Genomic DNA, 10,972 nt, shown 5'->3' with positions numbered 1-10,972 from the left:
AAATTGAAGTTTTTAAATGTAGAAAAATGAGCAATTTTTTTTTTTTATAAATATAACAAAATGTTACTATCTATCAATGATAGACACTTTATCATTTATCACTAATAGATACTAATAGACATCTATCAATGTTTATCATTGAAGATTGTGGTATTTTGCTATATTTGAAAATATTTTAAGTAGTTTTGTTATTTAAAACAATATTTCATTTTAAAAATCCAGTAAAATCATTTTTTTTAAAAAAATAATAAAAAAAAAACACGCACACTTTTCCTTGACGATCTTGTTTGCATGTAGTACGGGCAACGGTCAGGTATGGCAACCCGCAACAGCCGGTGAAACTTGAAGTCCGCTTTTAGCTAACCACGCAAAACTACCGGATACCATAGGTTTCCCGCGAAAACTTCCGGTTTCCCTTTTAACTGTCGTCAAAAAATTAAAATAAAAATAAAAAATTGCAAGGAATCAAGAAAACAAAATCATAATACCCATCTTCTTTTTCACTTCCTTCAAAAATTCTCTGCAACTCTCTCTGTTTCTCTCTCTTGCCGACATTTCCTTTTCCCTAACTCCATCTTCTTCTTCTTCTTCCCTTTTCCTTTCCTCAACTAATTTATACAAAAAATCACTCAAACCCCTTTTCTTTCATCCATGTTTGACGTCACCCTACCCAAAATTATTGTCTTTTACGACAATTTTTCTGCCCTATTTTTCCTTCCTTTTCAAATTTCCTTATCGTTTCTCTGATTCTTCCCATTATTTGGTCGCAGTAGGTTTATTTAAGGGGTTCGATTTGATTAATCCGCTAAATAGGTATTTAAAAACATGCTGAGTTTGGACGACGAACCGCTACAAGTTTTAGGTACAACCCATTTGTCGGCTAGCATTTATCTTCTGCTTTATTTGAGTATTCTAATTGAAATTATTGTCGTAATTTCTCATTTGGGTTTTTTCTTTTCCTTTTTTAAAGTAGTGGGGTTTTGATTTCTTGTTTAATGGTTGCTTTTTGATGCGTTAATGGGTTGCTGCTTGTTTTTAAATACTCGCAGTCTGCATACAAGTTGTATGCTTTTTTTTTTTTTTTTTTTTTTTTTTTTTTTTTTTTTTTTTTTTTTTTTTTCATGGGTGGAATTAGGTTTCTGAATCTTTTGTGGATTGATTTTGGTGGTAGAGAGTGAAATGGTGGAGGGTTTAAAAAGTGGGGAGTCTCTTAATCAGAGGTTACCTGCTGAAGCCCTGCAAATTGAAGAAGATTCAAAATCTGTGGGGTTTTGGAGATTATAGGAGATTGATTTGGAGGAAACGAAATGACAGTTGATCAGGACGATTCTGAGGCTATTGAAAAGGAAAAGAAGAAGAAGAAGAAGAATGTGTTAGTGGGGATTAGGATAAATGGGGATAGTAGAGACCTGCTCAATTGGGCGATTGTTAAAGTTGCTGATCCTGGGGATTGTGTCATTGTAATCCATGTTTGTCAAAGTTCTGGTGCGTTTTCTTTCTTTCTTTCTTCAATCCTCAATCTTTGGTTTCAACTCTTTTACATGGGATGGTTACTTTTATGATGTATAGTTTCGGAATATGATTTTTCCCTCCTGTCCAACAGACCGTGCATCAAAAGATAAGCCCTTATTTGATGAATTCTTAGAAGGATACAAAAGCCTTTGTGATGTAAACAAGGTTCGGTTTGGAATTTGTTGCCCTTTATGGATGCAATGGATGAATTGAAATTTTTTGTAATGGTTATTATCTTTGGATTTGGGTATTAGGTAGCTCTTGTTGCTCTCATATTGACTGGAAGTTCGGTTAAGAAGACTCTGGTCAGACAGGCAAAAAGCTATGCAGCCGGGGCTGTGGTTTTGGGAACAAGCAAACCATCTAATCTTGGGTAGGGAAGCCACTGAAAAGTCAAGTCATTAGGTAGTTGCCTCTTTTTTGTTTTGTTATTTGGTCTTAATAGAAACCATTTGCAGGGGTTGGTCTTCAACAACTAGATACTTTGTTAAGCGACTGCCTCCAACCACCGATGTCTTGGCTCTCAACAATGGCAAAATTATCTTCAGAAGATTTACCAATGATCAACTACCAGGTTTGGTATTCTCTATAAGACCATTCATTGGTAGATTGATTTTTTTTTTTTTTTTTTTCCTGAAAAAGGAAAAAAGAAAAAGTAGAGTTATATATTTGACTGTAATGCGGCAGGCTTGAACCTAGACCCAAAACCAAGTTTTAGTCAGGCTAGTCAATCTGATTTTGATGGCTCTGAGACTGAGAAATCTGTTTCGTATGGGGTTGGTAGTGAAGACTTGAAGGATGAAGTTCATGGAGTTGTCCTTGAAAGTAAAAGAAATTGTTCCAAACCAGATCCTCCAATGAAGATGGAGCATTCCGAGCGGGGGCTTGGTTGGCCATTGCTCCGAACGACTCCAAGGATTTCGCAAACCCCATGTGTACATAACATGTCTGTAGTGCAATGGGTGATGAACTTACCCGATCGCTCCCCATATCAAAGTTTAAGCACAAAAGGAAATGATCCATCAAAAAGCGAGATCCCTTGTTTTGTGGATGAGAGAGCTAAAGGCAGTTTATCTTCCTTTTCTGAACCACCAGAAGACTTGGAGGATTTCCTGAAAACTAACTCAACTAATTATAAATGGTTTAGTCCTGACGTGCTGAAAATTTCAACTTCTCATTTTTCTTCAGGTTTCAAGTTAATCCTTGCTATGAATTGATCATACATTCGTTTTCTCACCTTTCTGAGGTAAAGTATATCTTTGGTCCATGTCTCATGAATTTATTTTTTCTTTACAGAAAACCTGATTGGGAAAGGGGGTTGCAATCAAGTATACAAAGGAATTCTCCCAGATGGAAAGCTGGTAGCAGTTAAAGTAATGAACTCATCCAAACAGGCGTGGAACGAATTTTCTCAGGAAGTTGACATTATATCCTCATTACATCACAGAAATATAACTCCCTTTCTCGGTATCTGTGTTGTAGACAATACATTGATCTCTGTTTATGATTTCTTTTCCAAAGGAAGTTTAGAGGAAAATTTATTTGGTACGGCTTAAATATCATAATTTTCTTCTACAATCTAAATTACTCTGAGTATGCTGATAATAAAATTATATGATATTTAGATTCGAACAAAGGAAAAAACATACTTTCATGGGAGGTAAGAGTCAGGTTGGCTATTGGAACTGCGGAAGTGCTAACCTACCTGCACGACGAATGTCCCCGACCTGTTGTGCATCGAGATGTTAAGACATCGAACATTCTGCTCACTGATGAACTCGAACCAAAGGTAATTAGTTAGAATATCTTCCTCGGATGAGACTTTGAATTTTTCTCATTTATTCCTAACTGAGGGTAGTGTCTATATAACAGTTATCAGATTTTGGGCTTGCTATATGGGGACCAACAGAATCGTCCTTTCAGATTGAAGCTGATGTTGTCGGAACATTTGGATATCTTGCTCCAGAATATTTCATGTATGGAAAGATGAGCAATAAAATTGATGTGTATGCCTTTGGTATAGTTCTACTTGAATTGTTATCGGGACGAAGAGCAATCAGCGCCGAAACTTCTAAAGAGCAACAGAGCTTGGTTATGTGGGTAAGACTTCTATCAAAAGTACTGCCTACAATTTAAATGTTTTTTTTGATACTCTATGCATGCAAAGATGAAGAACATTTATCATTTTACATCAGGCTAAGCCAATCATAGAGAGTGGCAATGTAAAGGATATAGTTGATCCAAATTTGGATGGAAAATTCGATGAGGAACAGTTGCAGAGAATGGTTCTTGCAGCAACCCTTTGCATCACGAGGGCATCTCGACTCCGTCCTAGAATTAGTCAGGTATTCCATTGAACATTATACTTCTTCCTTAAAACTCAAGGAGACTATGGTGAAACCTAAAGAACATATTCTGTTCAAGTAAGATCGTTTGCTCATTACTTGTATCAATCAAAGATGTTTGTGAACGGTGTTTGTTCCAGATATTGAAGATTCTTAGAGGGGAAAGCGATACCGAAAGCCTCCCTATGGAGGATTCACAAAGTGTGGAGAATGGAGATGATGAAGTGTATCCAAATTCAAGTTCTGAACTGCATTTAAGCCTTGCATTGCTTGGTGTTGATGATGGTGGGAACTCATTTAGCAGTGTGGAACAGACAAAAAGGGTTGCATTGGAAGATTATTTCAAAGAAAGATGGAGCAGATCCTCCAGCTTCAACTAGCTTCTTCTTTAGAGATATGTGTCAGTTTCCCCTTATCTTAGACTGTAAATTAGCCAAATCTATAGAATAAAAAATTGTGATAAAAATTAAAACTGTACAATGAATATAACTTATGCACCCTTTAATGTGGTGATTTCTGACAGGCTTGTAAATATTTCAGTTTCTTTTCTTTGGTTGTAAGGGCAATTAAATCAGTAAATGGACCATATTTACAATTTCTTGCCATATTGGATAGTTTATAATGGGTTAATAATTTCGAATAAATTAAAAGAATTATTTAGACGGGTAATTATTTTAAATGATAAAACTGCTGAAAATATTTTTAAATATAGCAAAAAGTCACTGTCTATCTCTTATAGACAATGATATTCTGCTACATTTGTTAGTAACTTCTCATTTTCTTATATTTGAAAATATCTCTTATTTAGGCCATGTTAGATAATCAAATGATTTTTTTTAAATTTAAACCTATAAATATCATTACTATCTATCAACTTATAAAACTACTTTCTTTAGGCTCTGTAAGTAATGTTTTCAAAATCAAAGTCACACTTCAAATTTTTTTTAAAAAAAAATTGAAGACTAAAAATGGTAGTTTTCAAAAACTTGTTTATGTTTTTGGAAATTGTCTAAGAATTCAAATGTTTATATAAAAAATATGAAAACCATAGGTAAAAAATTTTGAGAAACAAGCACAATTTTCAAAAATAAAAAACTAAGAATGAAATGATTATAAAATGAGGCCTTCAAGTTTTAGACATATTAAATCTTAAACTTTCAATCTCATTAAAATGTACTATGAACTTAAATAAGTATTACAAATTGTATATTTGTTCAATTTTTGTTGGTATTTCCACTAATGATGTAAAAGAATGTAAAAATGTTCATAAATTCTTTAATTTCATTGAATAAAATTTTCTTTTTTTTAAAAAAAAAAAAAAAAAAGTTTGACGCACAAATTAACAATTGAATAAATTGGTTAAAATTTATAAATCTCAATAGAAAAATAGCTCTAATCTCGTTTTCTAAAATTTTATCAATATATTGTACAAATGTTTTATACTTCAATAAAACCGCATACAGTTTGGAGCGTGAAGTTATTACATGATTGAAACTGTTAACACTTTTAATACAGATACATCGTTTTTAAACATGACTTTAATTTTTTTGGTTTAGAAAACCGAAAGTAAAAAATAGTTATCAAATATGCAAACTTTTGTTTTTAAAAACAAAAAATGAAAAATAGTTTTTTATTTTTTACCTTTAAAAATTAAGTCATAAATACTATTCTCACTTCTAAATGTCTTACTTTGTTATCTATCTTTTACCATTGTTTTAAAACCCTAAGCCAAATTTTGGAGAAAAAAATTAACTTTTAAAAACTAGCTTTTATTTTTAAATTTTGGCTAAAGAATTGAAGTTTTTATTTTTTTTTTATTTTATTCTTTTTTAACAAAAAAAACTCAAATCAGCAAATGGACTATATTTACAATTTCTTGCCATATTGGATAGTTTATTATGGGTTGAAAATTTTGAATAAATAAAAGAATTATTTAAGATGTGTAATTATTTTAAATAATAAAACTGTTGAAAATATTTTTAAATATAGCAAAAAAACCATTGTCTATAAGTGATAGACAGTTATATTTTACTACATTTTTTTAGTAAGTCGACTTATTTTCTAATATTTGAAAATATCCCTTATTTAGACTCTTTTAGGTAACCAAATACTTTTTTAAAATTAAACCTATAAATATCATTACTATCTATCAACTTATAAAACTGCTTTATTTAGGTCCTGTTAGTAATGTTTTCAAAATTAAAGTTAGATTTTGAAAACTAAAAAAATAGTTTTAGAAAACTTGTTTATAAAAAATAGTTATTGAATATGCATACTTTTGTTTTTAAAAACAAAAAATGAAAAATAGTTTTTCGTTTTTTGTCTTTAAAAATAGATCCCACAAACACTATTTGCATCTCTAAATGTCTTACTTTGTTATCTATTTTTTTTTTTTTTATCAATTTTTTAAAAAAAAACTAAGCCAAATTTTGAAAAAAATATATATAATTTTTAAAAATTAGCTTTTATTTTTAAATTTTGGTGAAAGAATTCAAGTTTTTTTTTCTTTTTTTTTTTCCTTTTTGGAAAAAAAAACTAAAATGAGTAAATGGACCATATTTACAATTTCTCGCCACATTGGATAGTTTATTATGTGTTGAAATTTTCGAATAAATAAAATAATAATTTAAGATAGGTAATTGTTTTAAATGATAAAACTGTTGGAAATATTTTTAAACATTAGACCGTGATATTTTACTACATTTTTTGAGTAAGTCGACTCGTTTTCTTATATTTGAAAATATTTCTTATTTAGGCTCCGTAGGTAACCAAACGTCTTTTTAAAATTAAACTTATAAGCATCATTACTATCTATCAACTTGTAAAACTACTTTATTTAAGCTATGTTAGTAATGTTTTCAAAATTAGAGATAGATTTTGAAAACTAAAAAAAAATTGTTTTAAAAAAATTGTTTATGTTTTGGAAATTGTCTAAGAATTCAAATGTTTATATAAACAAATATGAAAATCTTAAGTAAAAAATTTTGGAAAAACAAGCACAATTTTCAAAAATAAAAAATTATGAACGAAATTGTTATCAAATGAGGCCTTCAAATTTTAGTCATATTGGATCTTAAACTTTCAATTTCATTTAAACGTACCAAGACTTAGATAAGTATTACAAATTTATCATTGGTTCATTTTTGTTGATTTTCCCACTAATTATATAAAAGAATGTAAAGATGTTCATAAATTTGTTAATTTCATTGAATAAGATTTTCTTTTTTAAAAAAAATTGACGCACAAATTAACCATTGAATTGGTTAAAATTTATAAATCTCAGTTAAAAAAATAGCTCTAATCTCGTTTTTCTAAAATTCTATCAATTTCATACTGTACAAATGTTTTATACTTCGATAAAATGCATCATGTTTGGAGTGAGGACTTATTACAAGATTGAAATTGTAACACTTTTAATATAAATACATCGTTATCAAATACAACTTTAATTTTTCGTTTTAGAAAATTGAAAGTAAAAAATAATTATCAAATAGAGGGATTTTTAAAAATAAAAAAATAAGTGAAATTATTTACACAAAATAACAAAATTTTAATATTCTTTGATAGAGGTCGATAGAAATCTATCGATGTCTATTAATTTTTTTTTTCTATTTCTGTAAATATTTTGACTTTTTTTTATCTGTGAAAATTTTCATATCAAATATGCACACTTTTTGTTTTTTAAAAACAGAAAATTATATATATAATATTTGTCTCTAAAAATTAAACTTATAAATACTATTTTCACCTCTAAATGTCTTATTTTATTATCTACCTTTTTATCAATGTTTTTAAAAATGAATGCCAAATTTTGAAAACTAATTTTTTCTTTTTAAATTTTGGCTAAAGAATTCATGTTTTTTTTAACTACAATATAGTAACTATAAATTTAATTTTTGTTCAAATTTCTAGTTGTTGGAAGTCAAATTTATTTATTTTATTAATATATTAAATATGGAGAAGTCTAATTACTTTTTTTTTTGGGAAAAAAATGTGTCAACAAAATTCTAATTGGTTATGCAGATGTAGAATTCATAAAATAACTAAAATGGCATGGTTTGTGCCTATTGTACCAACTTGACATCTAAATTTTTATATTACAAATATGAATCCTTCCAGTTGACAAGAATTTAATTTTATTTAAAAAATTATATGATTTAAGCAAGGCAAAGATAAATCTATTTATCAGTATATATTTATGAAATTATCTTTTTGGAGTTCATCTGAAACATATCACAAGAAAGAGTATTTGTCGTTGTTTTTTCTTTTAATATTCAAGAATAAGATGAAAATTTAGGACAGATATATTTAGTGATACGAAAATATAAATTTCAAAATAAGAAATTCAATTTAAAGCTAGATTTGTATTTCAGGTTTTCAGTGCAGTCAAATATGTATTTAGTAATAGGTCTTGAAAATGGATTTCAAGTTAATTTCGGTCTCATTTGGTAACAATTTGATTTTTAATTTTTGTTTTTGAAAATTAAGTCTATTTCATCTATGTTTCTTACCATAATTTGCATCTTTCTTAATTACAATGGTTAAATTTTTAGCCAAATTTCAAAAATAAAAATAACTCTTTGAAAGTTATGTTTTTTAGTTCTCAAATTTTTGCTTAGTTTTTTAAACTATTGGTGAAAAGTGGATGACAAATGAAGAAATTTAGAGTGGAAGTAGTGTTTATAAGCTTAATTTTCAAAAATTAAAATGGTTACCAAATGAGACTTTATTTTTTAAAATATGATTGATGATATATTTGTAAGCTATAAAAATAGTTTTAGTTATTAAATAAATATTAGGGCAAATCTCTACACTTTATAATATATTTTCAATTTAACAAAAGCAAAATGAATTTATATCATGAAATACTCATCAAAGTTTTTTTCTTTTTAACGTAATTCTACACTTCAAATCTATTAAAAAAAAACTACACAATAAAATTTAAAATTCAAAAGTGAAATACAACAAACTGTTTTTAAATATAGAAAAATATCATTATCTATCAGTGATCAGCATTGATAGATGTCTATTAGTGTCTATCATCGATAGACAATGAAATTTTGCTATATTTAAAAATATTTCCAACCATTTGTCATTTAAAACAATTATCCTAAAATAAAACATATAAATGTTATTTTTTAAAATTTTGACTCAACTTTAAAAAAAATTTCAAAAATTTCAAAAATAAGGAAAAATATTTACACAAGTAGCAAAATTTAATTATTTTCTCCTTCTGCATCTTCCGGCTTCTCCTTCTTCCTATTCTCCTTGTTCCTGTTTTCCTCCTCTTTCTTCAATTATAAATCTTCTTCTTCTTCTTTATTTATAGTTTTGTTGCTAGTTAATCAAAAATGTTAATTAGAATGACAATAATAGACAATGGAAGATCAAATTATAGACCAAGTGATAATAGTTTTTTGTAGTTTTGTTGCTAGTTCTAAAATAGTAAATAGATGAAATCATAGACAATGGAGACAAGTGATAAAATACTATCATTATCTATCACATACACTAGACATTGTTATTGGAAAATTTTGTTACTTTCAGATAGTTATGATAAACATTGTTGATAGAAGTCTATCAGCATCTATCAATGATAGAAACTAATACAAGTCTATCACTGATAAACACTGGTAGAAGTCTATCAGTGTTTATCAATGATAGAAACTGATACAAGTCTATCTTTGATAAAGTTTGTCACTACAAGAAAAAAGGCTCTCCCGATGCGTAAATCAGTCGTCAGGAGATCGATTGTTGGAAGATAGGGTCTCTCCCGATGACGTAAGAGACACATTGGGAGTTAGAAAGAACTTCCGACGATGTATACTATTTGTCAGGAGATTGGAATTATCTCCCAACGGTGGAACATTACTCGTCGGGAGTTATAGTAACTCTTGACGAGTTATTTATTCGTCGGGAGTTCCTACGGATGTCCCGACGACTATCGAGGACCGTCAGGAGATCTAGTATAAAAACTAGATCACACAAAAGGCAGATGTCTGCCTTCTTCTTCCCCAATTCTGAAACCCTAGGTAATTGAGAGAGAGAAGTGGTTGTTGAAGGAACTCTAAATCGAGAACTAATGAGCGAAAGCAAATTGTTCCAAATTTCATTGAGAAATAACACAAACAAATACAGCCTAAAAGAACAGATTATGCATAAACTATAAATTATAAGCATGCTTATTTACTTAAACAAGGGATAAAGTATGCAAACCTTCGAAGAACCTTTCTTCAAGTATCCCTCGATTGTTCAGCAACTCATTCAACAACACGAACTCGAATATAATGATCAGAACTCGATCTCAACGAATGACTGGATGAACCTCGATCATAATCGAGTTCACCTCGATCCAGTAGCAAGAATGGAACTAAAACACCACCACAAGAGTTACCTTGGTATTCTCGGTGTGAGAATCTAGGAGCTGTGGGCTCTGTGTGACTTTGGATTGAGGGATGAAGGAGGTAGACGATCGAATAAGTCGGAGATGGATGAAGTCTATCGTATAGACTAGATACTCGATCGTTTAGTAAAAGAAGCCTATCGTATAGACTTGCTACTTGATCATGTAGCAACGAGTAAACGAGTAACTATCGTATAGTAAACTCGATACTCGATCGTGTACGCTGTGAGATGCTATCGTTTAGTAAAACTATTTTACTCGATAGTCTTTTCTTTTGTGAAACAATATAATGAATCAACCATCCGACTTGGAAAAAAAAATTCTTTTTATCTCACAGTTACCATAAAACTGTCAATAACCTCCCACTCAATTCGGTTATTATAGAAAAAAATTAATTAATTATCACATAATTAATATATTATAAATACATACAATAACCAACTTATCATATTATATTTATAACCTATAGTTTTAATATTTCATCACATGAAACATATAAACTATAGTTCTTTTTCTATTTTATAGTATAAATCATATCTATATTAATTCCTCCAATTAATAATGTATCAAATATATCATATCAATTATATCACATATAATTGAATCAATTTAATTATATTATATATAATCAAATTTCCTCTTGTTAGTTTGAATACTTCAAACTAACCCAAAATCTGATTCTCAACTTGAACCCATTGAGCTACCAAGGGGA

General features: G+C 29.2%; 1 protein-coding gene across 4 annotated transcripts; it reads left to right on the top strand.

The window, feature by feature from the left end:
• Positions 1–465: 465 nt before the first annotated feature.
• On the top strand, positions 466–4,460 carry LOC120088712 (receptor-like cytosolic serine/threonine-protein kinase RBK2). 4 transcript variants are annotated; one of them, XM_039046141.1, is made up of 11 exons: positions 466–862; positions 1,172–1,485; positions 1,604–1,677; positions 1,767–1,885; positions 1,971–2,086; positions 2,200–2,700; positions 2,809–3,057; positions 3,138–3,301; positions 3,385–3,612; positions 3,708–3,857; positions 3,998–4,460. In XM_039046141.1, the coding sequence occupies exons 2-11, from the start codon at positions 1,308–1,310 to the stop codon at positions 4,235–4,237; spliced, it is 2,019 nt and encodes a 672-aa protein (XP_038902069.1). In that variant the 5' UTR covers positions 466–862; positions 1,172–1,307; the 3' UTR covers positions 4,238–4,460. The 4 variants fall into 4 exon arrangements, with proteins under 4 accessions (XP_038902069.1, XP_038902070.1, XP_038902071.1 ...); XM_039046142.1 differs by having other exon boundaries at positions 1,136–1,485; XM_039046143.1 differs by lacking the exon at positions 2,200–2,700.
• Positions 4,461–10,972: the final 6,512 nt, after the last annotated feature.

This window comes from Benincasa hispida, chromosome 10 (assembly GCF_009727055.1).
Source record: "Benincasa hispida cultivar B227 chromosome 10, ASM972705v1, whole genome shotgun sequence".
Taxonomy (NCBI): Eukaryota; Viridiplantae; Streptophyta; class Magnoliopsida; order Cucurbitales; family Cucurbitaceae; genus Benincasa; species Benincasa hispida.
Note: the sequence above shows the minus strand (reverse complement) of the source record. Positions and strands in the feature narration are given on the sequence as shown.